Here is a 17,300-nt window from a genome sequence, read left to right as displayed (position 1 = left end):
CACATATATACAATGGAATATTATCCAGCCATAAAAAGAAACGAAATTGAGTTATTTGTAGTGAGGTAGATGGACCTAGAGTCTGTCATACAGAGTGAAGTAAGTCAGAAAGAGAAAAACAAATACCGTATACTAACACATATATATGGAATCTAAAAAAAAAAAAAGTGGTCATGAAGAACCTAGGGGCAAGACAGGAATAAAGACACAGACCTAGAGAATGGACTTGAGGATACGGGGAAGGGGAAGGGTAAGCTGGCACGAAGTGACAGGGTGGCATGGACATACATATACACTACCAAATGTAAAATAGATAGCTAGTGGGAAGCAGCTGCATAGCACAAGGAGATCAGCTCGGTGCTTTGTGACCACTTAGAGGGGTGGGATAGGGAGGGTGGGAGGGAGGTAGACACAGGAGGGAAGAGATATGGGGACATGTGTATATGTATAACTGATTCACTTTGTTATAAAGCAGAAACTAGCACACCATTGTAAAGCAATTATACTCCAATAAAGATGTTAAAAAATAAAAAAAAATAACTTGACTCATTCAGTCTTTAAAAAAATTTGTTTTGATATGGAAAAATGCAGTACAAATTATCTGAATTCTAATGTAGTAAAGGATTGAGGGAGGAGGGTGGAGAGGAAAAATCAATTTGATCTGGTTACATTAAAAATATTTACATAAAATCTCTTTCAAATGCACATAGTAACTCTACTTTAACTGTACAAAATAATCCAGTAGACTTCAGCATTGATATTTCAGTTTAATCACGGATTCTAATCTATTGAAATTCAAGTTAATGAGGTTATACTGTATTAATAAAATTGTTTTCTGTGAGTTCATTGCTAGGAAGTGGAGTTTCAAAAATTACTTTTTACTCTGCAATTAATAATTATAATTATGGAACAAGAAAGCATTCACCATATACTCTAGACCTTAAAATTCCGTTGAAATGGTTGCAAGGAATTGAGTTAAAAGACAAAGCAGTTGCTAATATGTCTATTTATTTATTTATTTTTGTTTATTTATTTTGGCTGCGTTGGGTCTTCGTTGCTGCGCCCGGGCTTTCTCTGGTTGCGGCGAGGTGGGGCTACTCTTTATTGCAGTGTACAGGCTTCTCATTGCAGTGGCTTCTCTTGTTGCGGAGCACAGGCTCTAGGCGCGTGGGCTTCAGTAGTTGTGGCACATGGCCATCCTCAGTAGTTGTGGCTTGCGGGGCTCTAGAGTGCAGGCTCAGTAGTTGTCATGCACGGGCTTAGTTGCTCTGCGGCATGTGGGATCTTCCCAGACCAGGGCTCGAACCCATGTCCCCTGCATTGGCAGGCAGATTCTTAACCACTGTGCCACCAGGGAAGCCCACTAATATGTCTTAATTTCCAATATAAATAAATACGAGGTGCCTTTAAAAAATATCATTTGGATACTCTGGTTTCTCTCTAGATCAAATAAATCTTTTGCCTTTTACTGAAGATTTTCGTGGAGAGAAACAAATCTGAGTGTTCAGTAAATTTTTTGAGGCCTTGCTTTGGCAGGGCTAGGAAAAAAAAATCGTTTGGTGTTATAATGAAAGTGATCTTGTATAAGTTGAAATTCTGTGATAAAAAGACCATCAAATTTCTAGCCTTTGCTTTAATTATATTTAATTGACTGAAGAGGCTAAATTTCCTTATATTAGATTTAATATATCACATTTAAATTTATTTTTTACGTAGCCAGTCCAAGTAAGACACATGACCCAGTTTATTTACTTACATATCTATAATAAAATCATATTTCTAGCATTCTTTTTTCCTACGTTGACTTCTTTGCCATAGTTTGTAAAGATGACAAATAAGGCAAAATGGAGGAAAAGTTATCAGTGTTAATGTTAACCAAAGTGATACATATTATCGATAATGGTTAGGGCTAGGTTGAAAGATGATATTTTAAAAAATCAGATGAATGAATACTAATGCTTTATATAGAACTTTACTGGTTAAAATGTCACATTTAATCACTCAGTAGATTCTCTCAAAATCCTTTGAGATAAGCATGCTCATTTTACAAAATAGGCAACAAAGTCCGGCCCTGGTGACAGGACCATGATTCACATCCATGTCTTGTGACAAGACCGTAATTCACACGCAGGTCTCCAGACTCTCAAGTCCTGCTCCAGCCATCTTTCTTTTCTCAGTCAGGTGACTGTTAAATAAACTTGAATCTTGTCCAAGGGAGCTTGGTCATAAAATAGCCAATGACTTTGTAAGGAGTGTGACCTAACTGTACGATGCTCTCTGAAGACAGTATTAATAGTGCAGTGTAATAAAATGTAAAATTATGATGTACTAATTTGTTGTAGTCACTTACATTTTATGTTAAATTTTGATTTTAAATCAAGTGATGAAGATCATGGCACCATCTCTAGGTATTACAGAGACGAGGCTCTGATACGGTTTTAGGATGTCAGCTATTCAGAGTAACTGTTCCCCTAAACTAGACCAACCTCAGTTGCTTTATTGCTCAACTTTAAAGTGTACCCCCCTGCCCTTTCTTTCCCCCTTAACTTCCAGGCAATTATTTTGGCATGTTTTTAGGTTATTTCACAGGGATATTGTATTTGGCTAAAACCCCATTTCTGAATAACTATGTTTTGCCTGCCCATATAAATATAATTCTGATTTCAAATTGTGGTTTGAATTAGTGTGCAGTTTTTATGGAGAAATATTGAGAATCTTTTGTGAGAGGAGAATAGGTGTGCCTGGGGAAAAAGAGAAATCTGTAGGGACCTTTGAAGTCAGTATTTGCCTTTCTTTTCTTTTCTAAATCTTTCCTAGTTAACCCATCCTTCCAGTCCCTCCCCCCAAATTCTAAGGTTGTTTTCTAGACTCAAATATCAGAATCCATTTAAACTACTGCTCATATTTGAAATAGCCCTCTACATGTCTGCAAGGATATGCACATTGTCAATTCTCTTTTTCATTAGCTCAGGACTAACTTGTATTCTGATAATGAGTTTAAGAAATTTTACCCTATTATTTTGGCCTTAAGGATGTTTTGATCAGACCTTTCAGAACACAGAGAGTTTTTTTTTTTTTTTTTTTTTTTTTTTTTTTTTTTTTTTTTTTTTTTTTTTTTTGCGTACGCGGGCCCTTCACTGTTGTGGCCTCTCCATGTGGGATCTTCCCGGACCGGGGCACGAACCCGTGTCCCCTGAATCGGCAGGCGGACTCTCAACCACTGTGCCACCAGGGAAGCCCAAACACAGAGATTTTAATAAAAGGTATACCCATATTAAGGAATTTTCATCAAGAAAATGTTTTCTACTTGAACTTTATTAAGATGGATTTCCTGATCAGTTTTTCATAGAGCAAAGTTAAATTTTTCTAATTATTTTTACTAAAATCATTTTTATCAGAATCAGCTCTGTGAATTTTACTCTGAAGATATCTATCATTCAGTTTTATCTTCCTTTTCTTTTTTTAATAAGAGACATTACAGTGTAATGGTTATATCCTGGTTATACTCCAAAGCAGCGCTATCCCATAAAAATGCAATGCAAGCCACATTTAGAATTAGAAAAAATTTTAGTAGCCATGTTTAAAAAGTAAAAAGATACAGGGAGATTAATTTTAATAATGTATTTTATATAACCCAGCATATCTAGAATATTATCATTTTGACATGTAATCAATATAAAAAATCTTTAATTTTAGAAGAAAGTAGTTAGGAGAAACGGAAGGTTGGGGATAGGTTAAATTTGACCTCTTCTTCTGCTGCCTTTGTATAGCCTTGGGGAGAAGTGGAGGAGGATGAAAGAGAAGGCTGTACGCATCTTTACTTTAGCTCTTATTTCAGTTCATGAGTGGGGTGGTTAATTCAGAACATCAACAAGAGATTAACTTACTTGCTGTTCTTCCTCTGAATAATTAAGTGTTCTACTTAATTTAGAAGGTAGTACTAGAAAAGGCCCACGTGGCACCATGGTTCTTCGTAGTATATATGTGCCCATTAAGAATCTAAAATGTCTTTTACTGACTCAGACTTTAGTAATAGTCTTGTTCTGTCTGTCTTTCTGTGTCTGTCTGTCTCTTAATGTCCAAGCTTAAATTCCTCCCTGGAAAGACAGGAAAGGAAATGTTTGTAGTAGATTTTCCAAACACAAACCTTGCTTTTGTAATATGGTTATGACAACCATCTCTGTTTTGGTAAAAGTTAGCCTATTACATTTTGCAGTTTAGATTTTTGCAATTTGGAAAAACCACGAACCATTGCAAACAGTTAAACTGGACATTTTGTATGTACAGTTAGTACTGTAAATCAGAATTTTAGTACTGTACAGACAGAATGAAAACATAAAGCAGATGAACCTGGCCTAATCTGTAAGGTTCAGAGAAAACTTCTTTGAGGAAGGGACCTGGGACCTGACATGTGAATGGTAAAGAGGAGTTAATAGACAGTGCCGAAGGTAAAGAGCTTTCCAGGCAAAAGGAAAAGCGTTTGCAGAGGTCTTGCAGTGGGAATTGAGAGTTCAGAAATAAATCATACATTTCTGGTCAATTGATTTTCAACAAGGATTCCAAAGGAATAGTTTTTTCAACACATGGTACCAGAACAACTGGATATCCACATGTACAGGAGCGAAGTTGGACCCTTTCCTCATACCGTGCACAAAAAGTAACTCAAAGTGGGTCATAGACCTACATTTTAGAGTTAAAACTGTGAAACTCTTAGAAGAAAACGTAGGAGTAAATCTTTGTGATGTTGAGTTAAGCAGTGGCTTCTTAGATATGACACTAAAGGGGCAAGCAACAAAAGAAAAACTAAATTGGACTTCATCAAAATTAAAAACTTTTGTGCTTCAGAGGATACCATCAAGAAAGTGAAATGACAACTCACAGAGTGGGAGAAAATATTTGCAAGTCGTATACTGGATAAGGAAACTTGTATCCCACTACCACTAGGAAAGTGCTGCATAACTCAAAGAGTAGGTTTGTGGAAAGAGGTCAGAGTTGTCTCATGTTGGGATGTGAGTGTTTCTTGATTTTAAAAGTTGAGCTCTACTGCAAAGCGTTCTCTTAATTTCTTTCAGAATGAAATTTGTAATCTAGCTTGATGTTAATAAGCATCTCCTTTGGCTCAGACTATCCATTTCTGAGGAAACGGGTGTAAACTCCATTGGTTTGCTGAGAGTTCCTTAGTCTAGGAATCCATGGTCCCATGGCATGGTGATTATGAACAGGGTCTCTCCTGTTGTAATTCTGGACTTTGCTTTTAGTACTGTTCACATTCCTAGTATTCTGCCAAGACTTTACAGATTTTGCTTCCTTTTAAAATAAATAAGAATTTTAAAATAAAATAATCTAAACATCTTTCTAAATCAGTCATAAGCTATAGTATCTTGCCTAGTGTGAGAACCAGTGATCTGAATTGTTTTTTGCAGCTTATTTACCCAAGGATACTTTGCCCTATCAGCTGCCTTCTGACCCATGGTCTTGGTTGTGTTAGCTGCTCTTCCTCTTCTTAGCTCACCAAAAAAGATTCCAGCCGGGAAAATGGAAAAAGGAAAATCTAAAATTGTCCTTTCTGGTTTTTTCCCATTAAAGAGTGTCTCTGGAGATGTTTCATGCAAGGAAGCAGTGGTGAAAAATCTCTTCTTTGCTGTTAAGTTTCTGAAGAGAATGAGAAAACCTTTGGTTTTTAAATGTTCTGTTAAAGAATTGATTATTTTATTGGGGGTAAACAATGTGAATTAATGCATACTCTGGCTTCTAGGTAATTTCTATACCAGAGAACCTAATTCCTTGAACCAAAGAAGAGGGGGACGCAGTTGAGTATTTCTAATTAGAATAAGTACATATATTCAAAATTCTCAGTAAAGATGTCATAAATCTCATTATATATTCATACAGACTATTTTAATCAGTTAATGACTCTCTTTATTCATATATTTTAAAACAGATGAGCTCCGACAAGAAATGCTGGATGATGTACAAAAGAAATTGATGAATTTAGTAAATAGCACAGAAGGAAAAGTGGACAAGTATGCTCTGCCTTTTACTTTTATGTATTTTATGGGGATCACTTTTATGGTAAAAACAATTTCTACATGTAAATGTATGTGATTAAGGTTTTAAAAAACCTTTTCTTTTTCTTATATAGTGATGAGCTTTAGGGTTTTAAAAAACCTTTTCCTTTTCTTACATAGTGATGAGCTGCAGGTAGTTTTAATGAGGGGTCAGTAACTGGTCTTCTCTTGGTTTTTAAATAGACTTTCCCAGCTCAAATTCTTTTTCTTAAAACCATAGGGAAGAGTTAAAACATCACCGCAATATAAAGTTCTTAGAAAATATGAAGTTTATTCTTACCATTCTTTTTTGTTCTCTTTACTGCCCTTAAGTGGACATATCTTGCTCAAATGTATTAGGTGTGAAACCTAGGTATACATGTAGTATATCTTTAACATTTTAAAGATTTAGATATTATGAGCAAATTTTTGATGAATGGGGAAATATAAGCATAACCATTAAGCACAAGAACTATCATCACCATTTAGGATATGGAGGGAAAAATCTGAAGTGTCTCCTTATGACATCAACCCAGACAGGCACTGAGAATTACTAATGAGGTACCATCTCAGTTGATTATTTGGTTGAAGAAAGTTGGTGACTAGTAAGTGATGTTTTTAAAGGTACAAATTTTGGGTTGTTTGCAATATTCTTAATTAGACTTGCCAAAAATTTTTTAAAGCTACTTTAAAATATTTCACTCTTTAGTGTTTTTTATAACTATTATTTAAATATGATTAAATATTTGTATGTTTAGTGTTTATTGTTTGGATACACTAGATATTGAGACAACTGGTGAGTTAGCCTGAGCTGTTTCTGCCTCCATTTTCATAGAGTCCTAATGAGAAACCTCTTCACTGGACACTTCCACACACCAAAAAATCAGCGTCATGAAGTGTTACGATTAATGGGAAGCATCCTAGGTATCAAAAAGGAGGAAATGGAACAGGTAAATGAATATTGAATGCCGTTCTGAATACATTTATAACTAAAATGCTTGGTATCATATACATTTTTTTTTACTGTGTATTATATAACTTGCTGAATACAATTTTCTCAATAATGTGGAAATGGAATCATTTTATACTACAAAGAAGAAGCAGATTTGTGCAGCTTGTATAATATTAGTTTAAATGTTTTGTAACTTATATGCAACGGTTCGTATCAGAATGCTTAAAGTTTGAGACATGACAGTCCTCAAATTTTATTTGAAATAGTACTTAGGATGACATTTCAGTGTATATGTAGCTTCTATCAGTAGGAACTGGACTTGAAAAACATGGTTTACTACCATCTGAAATCATGTAAAAGTGCTTCTGTTTTCTTTTCTTGTGTTGATAATATTTTTCTGTTTTAAAATAATCTTTCAGTTGTTGAATGAAGATCAGGGTGGTGTTACCAGGTGGATGACTGGGTGGCTTGGAGGAGGATCAAAAAGTGTTCCCAACACACCTTTGAGGCCAAATCAGCAATCTCTGCTTAATAGTGTAAGAGTTGATTTATTCCTGCTGGATATGAGCAATGAAATGGTTGTGCATCATATTCATTTGCAAAGAATTAGACTTCTTTTTCAGGTTATTTTATACAGCCCTTTTTTTGGGGGTTGTGGAAACTGAGATCCAGAGAGGTGATTAGCTTAAGGATAATAAGCCAGTTTTAATAATTTTATTGCATATATCAGTAGGTTTTATTTTAACATTTTGTTTACATGGTACTTTGATTTTTCAAAGCATTAACTGTTCCTTCCTTTATATTTGATCATGCTGCTATCAGCCCACAATCATTTATCTCTTACTACTAAGTTATGAGATTCTTAAAGACAGAGGCTCTATTTTATGCCTGTATGTATCTACCTAGTCATTGAGCCAGTGAATATTTATTGAGCACCTGCTGTGTACCAGACTGTTCTGAGCATTGAGGATCCAGGTGCAAACCAAATAGGTAAAGTGCTTTCCCTCAACAAACTTACATTCTGGTAGGAAGAGGCAGTTAATAAACACGAAAACATGATGCCTGGTATATAGTAGGCTTAAGATGAGTATTAATTGAATTGAGTAGCACTGTGAGTTAGAATGTGGAGTTTACTTCTTTATTTTTTTTTTTTTTTACTAAAGAGGAAACTGAGGATAGGTGACTTACCCAAAGCTGGTGAAAGATAGAACTCAAATTGGATGGCATAAAATTTAATTTAAAGGAAAGTTCTACATTACATTATTTTAATCTGATAATATTACTGGTGAGCTTTTGCTGTACTAATTCATTGGGTGTTACTGTAGAAAAATAGGACTTTAATGCTTGTTTTCTGTTGATATAAATTTTTTATGTCTATGTAAACAGTTACCAAAATGATTTAAGACTTGATGTCTTAAGTGCCATTGATGGTGAGAAATCTGTTATCTGGTGGCTAATTCTCATTATGAGGTTTGTAACAAGTGTTGTCATCAAAGATTATTGATTAAATTGTTAAAGTTTTTGATTGATACCTGTGTATCAGAGTGCTAGCACTTTTAATTGTTCATAAGGCTTGTTCATAAAGAAATGATTCAGATAGCATGACTAGTTTTTAATATTTAATTAGAATAGCTGGTACAGTTTCTTAGCTGTAATGAATATAATTTTATTATCTGCCTAATATATCCCAAATATTTTTTCTTAGTCTTTTTCAGAACTTTTTGTTAAATTTCTAGAAACGGAGTCTCATCCATCTATTCCACCACCCAAGCTTTCTGTTCATGATATGAAACCTCTAGATTCACCAGGAAGGACAAAACTAGATACAAGTGTACCCGGAAGTTTTAAAGGTAAAATCAGATACTTATTTTTTCTACAATTTAAAAAATTGATGACTTTTTATTATGTTTTACAGTGATATTAACTAAATTTTTAGTGTTTTTGAAAATGTGCAATAATGACTTCTTCCAGAATTCCAGTAAGGTGTTAGATTTTGGCTTCATACTTTCTTGTAGCAACCTGATATTTAATTAGCTTAGATTAATTTAAGCAATATGAAATATTTTCCCTTTATATATTAGAATAATTCTTCTCTCTCTGCATAAGACACCTTGAATTATTCATGGAAGCGGTGGTTGAACTGGTAAACCTTTGCTTGTTCATGCATTTTCCTTTCGAATTGTAGTTTATAGTTAGAGAAAGATTTTTCCCCTGTGATAATAATCTAAGTGTTACATTCAAAAACCAAAGTTGGTGTGTTAATAATATGTACAAGAACTGTTTAGTAAACTGGCCTACACATCCAAGAACATTATGAAGAGTTCTTATATGTTGAAAGGCCTGCCTGGAAGCAAGTGGTATGGTGGTTCTACAATATGTAGACGTAGTTTTCTACCCCACTAGGTTGTAAGGATCTTATGCTATTTATATCACCTATATTGGCATGTACTAAAGTTTCTTGAGTTCAAATTAAAGTATAATCCATTAGACTATATACGAATTCTTTATTGGAAGGGCTGTCTTTTATCTGAAATCTTCATATTTTAATACAGACTAACATGTTTGCTAGTTGGACTGTAAAGGAAGATATTGTATACTGTCAAGTTTGTCACATGCCAGATACTTAAATTTGGATAAAATACTGAATTTATATTCTGAAATTTAAAGAACTTCCTTAGTTCTTATTTAGATGAATATTCCTGTTTTCCTGAACTTTTATAGAAAGAGAAAGTGGTAAAATTATTTTAGATAAAAGATTTGTCTACTAAATTTAGTCTTTAGAAAAGTCTCAACTTTAACATGTGTAGACTATACTAAAACACTTTTTCTTGTTATACTGGATTTTAGCATCTTGAAACTAAAATTTATTCTATTTTATTTAAATTTATTTTATTTAAATGTACATTATTTAAATTTTGATTCCAAAATTTCTTTTGGCAGGGTCTCCCCTCCCTGTCCCTCCTTCCCCCTGTCTCCGCCCCTTCCCCTTCTTCCCTCTCCTCCTCTTTCATACATCTCCTCCCCTTCAGTTATCAAGTCACATGCACAGCTTCATTTGTATTTATCAGAGACAAAAGCCAGAGCTTACCACATAGCACCATAGCTTTTTCAGAGTTTGGGAAATTGTCATTCACAGGAAAGTACAACTTGGGGACCCAAGGGTGCTCAATGATAAGAAGATTTGATGAATTTTTCTCAATGCTCCCTTTGTTTTGGAGGCCTCTTTTATTTGAGTTTCCCACTGCTGAAGTGGGTGCCTTCGACAGGTTGCTTGTCTCTCAACAGTGAAGTTATTAATGGTCTTGGGTAATAAAGCAGAATTCTGCCCACTAAGAAATTAGTACGTAAACCAAATGCCTGTTCCAGTAAAAACTTAATTGTTCAGCCTGACTTTACAGAGAAATAATCTAATGAGAATTATTTTCAGACTTTTGAACGTCTAAAAGGTGATCATTTAATGTAATGCATAAGTTGTTTTTTCTTTTGGTAAATTAATATTAAATCTGATTGTTATCATTGTAATATGGGTGCTAGTTTTTTTTCATGACCATTATAATTATTTGGGCAAAACAAGTTCTCAAGTCCTCCCATCTTTCAGGTGGTTAGATAGAGTTTGCCTGATAACATAGAAAACATCTTTTAAAAAACTGTTGTTATAGTAAATGATGTTAATCATTTATATAGCTGGTATTAAGTATAAGACAACAATACTAATGTGTTTAATAAATTATTAGCTCTACATACAAATATTTCTCACCTCTATTTCTTTCTCTATTTATTGCCTTATCCTCTTTCACCTTCTGTGTTTCATAGACCTGTTTATCCGATACAGAACCCAGCAGCATATGAATTAAATTTATTTGGGGGCCAAATCTAGGAACCTAGAACACGTGTATAACAGTGACCAAATAACATATGGCAGATTAAATCATTCATATTTTGTCATTTAGATACAACCGAATCCAGGTCTGGTAGAAGAACAGATGTGAATCCATTCCTGGCTCCCCGCTCTGCGGCTGTGCCTCTCATTAACCCAGCTGGACTTGGACCTGGAGGGCCTGGGCATCTCCTTTTGAAACCCATCTCAGACGTACTGCCCACATTTACGCCTTTGCCAGTGTTACCTGACAACAGCGCCGGCGTTGTGTTGAAAGACCTTTTAAAGCAGTAGGCGATTCTCAAGCCAGAGATGACATATATAGCACTTTAAAAAAAACCCGTGAACACTATGTGTATGTCGTTTATCACAAAGTGGCCTTTTGGAAAAAGTCATGTATTTGTTCGCAGCTGTACTTTATCTAAATTTAATAGAAGTATTCTTAATGCTTTTAGAAATTGCAGGTGTTAAAGGAGGAAGTGTTTGCTATATTATCTGCTTTTTTTCCCTGTCTGATTTGACCTAACTTAAGCTAGAAACATTCACTCTTTTAATTTTAATTTACAAAAATAAGAAAAACTAAAAGAAAGACGAAAACACTAGTAGCTATATATCAGCTCTTTATTTCCTTTTCAAGCTCATTTAAGCTAGAGACATGTAGTTTATCTTTTAAAGATAATCAACAGATTTACCAAAAAAAGGGAAGAAGAAAATAGTGGTGGCTTATCTGCATAGTGCAAAAATTGATCTAAAGTATATATTAATCATCTTTAAGAGGACGTGGAGTAGACAGGCCAAGAACAAGGCTGTCCCTGGGAGGTCACAGGTGTCCTAAGGTGGAAGATGTGTGTATTTGGTACTATGCAATTTCATCTCGTGTGTAGATTCACGTGATGACAGTGCAGAGACAGAACAGTTTCGTCAAGGACCCCTTGTGCTCCTCTTTCACAATCACAGCCACCTCCTTCCCTACCGGCTCCTTAACCTCTGGCAACCCCTCACTACACTCCTTCTCTATAATTTTGTCATTTCAAGAGTGCCATTCGGTGGAGTCCTACAGTATGTAACCTTTTGAGACTGGCTTTTTTCACTCAGCATAATTCCCTTGAGATCCTTCTAAGTCGCTGAATATATTGAAAACCTGTTCCTCTTTACTGTTGAGTACGTACTGTGAACATATGGTTTAGGTTTTTTTTGTTGTTGTTGTTGTTGTTGTTTTTGTAGTACGCGGGCCTCTCACTGTCGTGGCCTCTCCCGTTGCGGAGCACAGGCTCCGGACGCACAGGCTCAGTGGCCATGGCTCACGGGCCCAGCCGCTCCGCAGCATGTGGGATCTTCCCGGACCGGGGCACGAACCTGTGTCCCCTGCATCGGCAGGCGGACTCTCAACCACTGCACCACCAGGGAAGCCCTATGGTTTAGTTTTAAGAGCTAAGGTGTCTCTTTAAAGATAACATCTTAAAACTGTTTCTACACACCTACTCACAACTTTCATCTAAGTGTTAAATTCTACAGATGCATTTACATAACTATAATTAGCAATAGCACTAGACGTGACACCTCCTGCCTCTATCTGAGGTATTGACATGAGAGGTATGGCCACCTTGGGGTCATCCATTCTCATCCTCACGGTCACTGAGGGTAGTGAAATCACTTCAACGACACCAGCACCAGGTGTTTGGAACTTAGCGGTAAGGGAGTGTTCCTTTAATTTTTTTATAAACCCCTCATAAAATTCCTGACTTGGAATTTAATTACGTCGGGACGTTCATGTTTGTATTAGTTGTTGAAGTTGTACATTTAAATACATTTCTTTGCAAATTTTGTAAATTTCGATATGCCTTTAAAATAGGAACATCTGTATAATAAGGAAAGGTGAAAACGATACTAATCCAAATATGTAAATAGGCCTGGCTCTGACCAGGGCTAAATTTGGTTGTTTGTAAATTTTGCTGTGATTAACTGTATACTTTGTACTGTATTTAGAGGATGGGAAGTCTTTATGTATTGATAGATAAAACTTGTTTTTCTGAAAAATCTAGTAACTTAGACATTGCTGCTTCAGAACATCCCCTGTCTCCTTTGCTAATTTATTTATATTGCCATTCTTTATTTAGCTTACTTTAAAGGAAGTTGTCATACAAGTGCGTTATTAGAACTATCCAACTGTCTCCTGTCCGGTTTGCCCATTATTGTTTCTCTATGAAATTATTACTCTTAGGTTTTATAAGGTCCTTTCAAAGATACTTTCACTGACCATCCTAAATTATTTGCTGCTTGCCATTGAATTTTTCTTTCAGTGTGGAGCATCTGAAATAAAAGTATCTAAGTTAAAAAAAAAAAGAGAGACAACATGATCCTTCATTTTGAAGAAATATAGAAAAAAATTCCCTCTTTTAATTTGAAAAGGAGATGCATGGTGGGTATAAGTAGCATGTCATCATATTTTAAATGCCTTTTATGACATTTTCAGTATTTCCTTCCCTGCTCCAAACAGCCTATCCCCCCTGTTACCCCATAGTTTAACATAAGTTGGAAAGCTGTTATGGGTGGATTGCATATCTAAACATCCCAACATGACCTTACATGGCTGCTATTTTAAAAAGTATGTGACCTCGTCCTAAAGCTGTAGTACCTAATGTTTCAGTTGTATCTTCATCGAAACTATAGCTCACTGGTGTGCACACTGTTTGTTGATCTAAACCAGGCATAACTCATCTGCTTTTCTGAAACTAAGTTGAGTCAGAGATGAACCACCTGCTCAAGGAATCTTCTTAGGAACCATACAGTGATGAAGCTTGTAATTCTAATGTTAGCAGTTGGACATTGCTAACACTAATTTTACTGCAGTATTTTAACTACAGTAATTTTGCTGTTTACTTCTCTATATAAACTTACTAAAATTTGTGGTTGAATTTTTCCATAGCTGCCACAGTTTTTCACAGCATTCCTAATGGTCTTCAGCTGCTATATTGTAGTAGCAAATTCATCCAGTCATTGGATTTGATTTTAGTATAATAGTGTATCTCATGGTTGAGTTTTTAGTTCCTGCCATTATTGAGTTGAAAGAAAAAAACAAAACCAAAACTAAGTGACGAAAACATGGAGGGAAAAGGAATAACTTTCTTAAAACCATCCAGCTAAATACTGAATATCCCCCCCAAGTAAAGCCTCTAGTTTATTTTAACCTTTTAATGGGTAATTGAAAGGGGGAAAATGTCAAAATACTTTTCCAGTCAGTAGGTGGGAAGAAAACCCAACTATACTTCAGGGACAAGAGATAATAAGAATTATTGATAAAGAGCTATTATGTGTCAAACTTAAGGCATTTAAATTTGATTTTTAAGGCTAATGAAGTTTTTCATATATCAAACTATTTAAAACATCTTCCATTAACAAAAAATTATCTTTAGTTTTTTAAATATCAAGTTAAGTATAACATTTATATATTCCTATGGAAAAAATAATGGTACTTTTAATGATCTGACATTTGTGATTATTTGCCAGTCTTTACTTTTTAACTTATTAAGGTTTCTCTACTTAAAACTGATAATTTGTCTTTTGACTTTTAGGGAAATATCTAGTGGGATATTTACAGCCCAGCCTTAATATTGGGTTGTGTTTTATAGAGCTAAAGTCAATGCATTTCTGAATTTCTCAGGAGCACTGCAAGGCAAAAAAACTACTCCAAATAAAAATGATATATGTAAGTTGGCAATGTCTTCATCCACAATAAAAAAAAAACTTTTTTAGCAAACAGCTGCTGACTTTTTCTTTAGAAGGGGGAGAAATGACTTACACATGTTGTTTATAGCAGAAGTTGATGAACTACTGAAGCTGATATCTTCAAGTGTTCACCGGATGTCTGCTGTTAGGATACTGTTTGAGCCTTGGAAATGGTAAGTATGAACGATTTAATAGATGCTCAAGATTATGTGTGAAAAGAGGATCTGAGAGGTTTTAGCCAGCCCTTTTTTTCTCCAGAGGTGATACTGTGCGTCATTGGGCTCTTGGTTTTTCTGCAGAATAATCAGTTACGTATTCATTTTTTCTTAGATGTGGAACCTGTATATTTTTAACTGTTCTAGGATTGGAAGGAACATGGGTTTTAAATTTGGGAGATGGATTGGAGTATAGATTTTGAACCTTTCTGTGTGACCTTTAACAAAATTACTTTGACTATGGGACTGATTTTTCTTGTCTCTTAAATAACACACACCTATTAAACTTATGGGTTATAAGGATGAAATGACCCATTCATTCATAATATTTATTAAATGAATAAATGTACCACTTGTAGAAATGCTTTATAAAGTCTATAGTTCTACACAGATATTAGAAGTTGTGATAATTACTGCCAAAAAGTAGATAAGAATGTCAGGGATGGGGCTGTTACTGAATCCAAGTGTTGTTTCAAAAAGGTAAGGAGAGGTCAAACGCCTGAAGTTCTTGCTGCTCTGGTGGGCTGCGTTTTAAGAAGAATCAGTTGGATTTAGGAACTGGCTCAGGAAGTTGTTGGCTGTGACTTAGAGAAGTGTTGGTGGAATGGTGGGAGTGAAAGAGCCACGTTAAGTAGGTCGAGTAGGTGCTGAGCAAGTGGTGATGGTGTTTATAGGCATCTCTTCTGAGAAATCAGGTTGTGAAGGGGAAAGGGGATAGGAGGAGAGGAGAGTGGGGTGGAGGCACTTGCAAGCTGGGAGACTTGAGCACGTGTGAATGCTCGTGCGAAGGACTCATTTAGATGGAGGCTGAAGAGTGGAGAGGAGTTCCTGAGGGGGGGAGCTGATAAGAGTCCAAACACAGATGGGGGGATTGGCCTCAGGGAGGACTCCTGCTAGGACGGGGGTGATGGAAGAAAGGGCACATGCGGGTAGCAAGAAAACTGCAAATTTTCTTCTGTGAGGTTGGCAAGGAGCTTTATCTGCTACAGATGAGGGAGAGGAGGGTCTGAGGCTTGAGGGATTCAGTCAAATGGGAGAGACAGACGCTTGTCCAGGTACTGGAACAGTGCTCGTGGGCACGTGCCGAGTGCCTGAGGGCCCTGACTTAGGCCTGACAGACAGATGGGGGGCATGGTGGTTAAGCACATCTCAAAGGAAGTACCACTGGCGCACCCTAGAAGGGAGCAAGCTAGCAAAGTAAATGTCAGGTAAAAAACAGTTCTTGCTCTAACCAGTTCTAGTGGAATACAAATTATTACTAACCTGAACCTTGTTTTCCTGTCCTTGGAATTTAGGTCATGTGAATATATGATATATCTGAAAGTTTTACAGCATGTTATCATAATTTAATACATCCAGTAAATTATTAATCCATTATAATTACAACAATATTTGTTTTGGAGATAGAGAAAAATTTAAGAATGTTAATAAATGGATCACTTAAGGCAAATATTTGAACCCTTAGTTGGTTTTCTGCCTTGGCTATTACTGTGTATCCGTCTTTTAGCCCTTCTTGGATTAAGACATTAATAATTTGCCCTATAATGATGTTTTGACCGTGATCATTTTCAGCTGTGACTTTATTTTACAAGCGTACTCTCCTTTTCACGTCAAATATTCTTAGGCTTCAGTGAACTATTTCTGACCCTCAAAAATTAATTCTCAGTGATTGAAAATATTTGTGAACTTAATGTAACTTAAGAGTTTGGTAAAGTTTTCTAGATATACTTGGACTGTTAAGAATGTAAGATACATTATTCTACTATGTCAAATATAAGGCATTTTAGATGTTGAAGGACATTATATTGTGAGGAGGTTTCCTCCAACAATGGTGAATCAGTCTCAAGCCCTTATGGACCCATGGGTAAATGGGTGTGTATTTAAAGTGCATAGATTTCCCAAAGGGCAAGGGCCATCCCAGGTGGTGAAGGGAATCATGATTTCATTTAAAGAGAAGAGTTGGAAAGAAAGTAACATAAGTTTGTTCAGGTTTCCTATGCAGCTCCTTCCGTTTAGCTGTATTTAAAGAACCTCGGTGTTATGTGGGAGCTAACACATCAGTCCCTTTATAAAAGGGATTTTCAGGCACTCTCCTCAAATAAAAAGGGAATGATGGTGATAAAGTTACAAGTTGTAGACTAATGAGGTAATTTTTTATTTTTGAAAACTTATATGGAATGTACAGTCTTTGAAAAATTTTGGAATCATTTCAAAGTTCTCTCTCTAAGGCATTTATTTGCAGGGCCTCATGCAAATTTACTGCTAGAGTAGCCTGGATACAGGCGTTCCAACTGTGTTGCTTCCTTTAGGACTGCACGTGCCAACTGTAGCTCCTGTGTTGAAACATATTGATGATGGTAAACATCAATTCTCCACAAAATTGCTACTTGAGATATTAATACTTCCTTTTTTTTTTTTTTTTTTTTTTTTTTTTTGCGGTACGCGGGCCTCTCACTGTTGTGGCCTCTCCCGTTGCGGAGCAC

At 35.7% G+C, this 17,300-nt stretch overlaps 1 protein-coding gene and 1 non-coding gene across 5 annotated transcripts in view; both read left to right on the top strand.

Annotated features, from left to right (window-relative positions):
* Positions 1–11,389, top strand: part of TRIP11 (thyroid hormone receptor interactor 11) — a 65,506-nt gene extending 54,117 nt beyond the window's left edge. For all 4 annotated transcript variants that reach the window (XM_007105042.4, XM_007105043.4, XM_007105041.3 and 1 more), the window contains 5 exons: positions 5,942–6,023; positions 6,883–6,997; positions 7,419–7,535; positions 8,705–8,849; positions 10,950–11,389. In XM_007105042.4, coding sequence (XP_007105104.2) covers positions 5,942–6,023; positions 6,883–6,997; positions 7,419–7,535; positions 8,705–8,849; positions 10,950–11,170 — 680 coding nt within the window. In that variant the 3' untranslated portion in view covers positions 11,171–11,389. The remainder of the gene's footprint in view (positions 1–5,941; positions 6,024–6,882; positions 6,998–7,418; positions 7,536–8,704; positions 8,850–10,949) is intronic.
* Positions 1,425–1,540, top strand: LOC112066867 (U5 spliceosomal RNA). Its single transcript, XR_002892941.1, has one exon. It is a non-coding gene; the product is annotated as a U5 spliceosomal RNA (small nuclear RNA).
* Positions 11,390–17,300: the final 5,911 nt, after the last annotated feature.

This window comes from Physeter macrocephalus, chromosome 11 (genome assembly GCF_002837175.3).
Source record: "Physeter macrocephalus isolate SW-GA chromosome 11, ASM283717v5, whole genome shotgun sequence".
Lineage (NCBI taxonomy): Eukaryota > Metazoa > Chordata > Mammalia > Artiodactyla > Physeteridae > Physeter > Physeter macrocephalus.
This window is presented reverse-complemented; position numbering and strand designations above follow the sequence as displayed.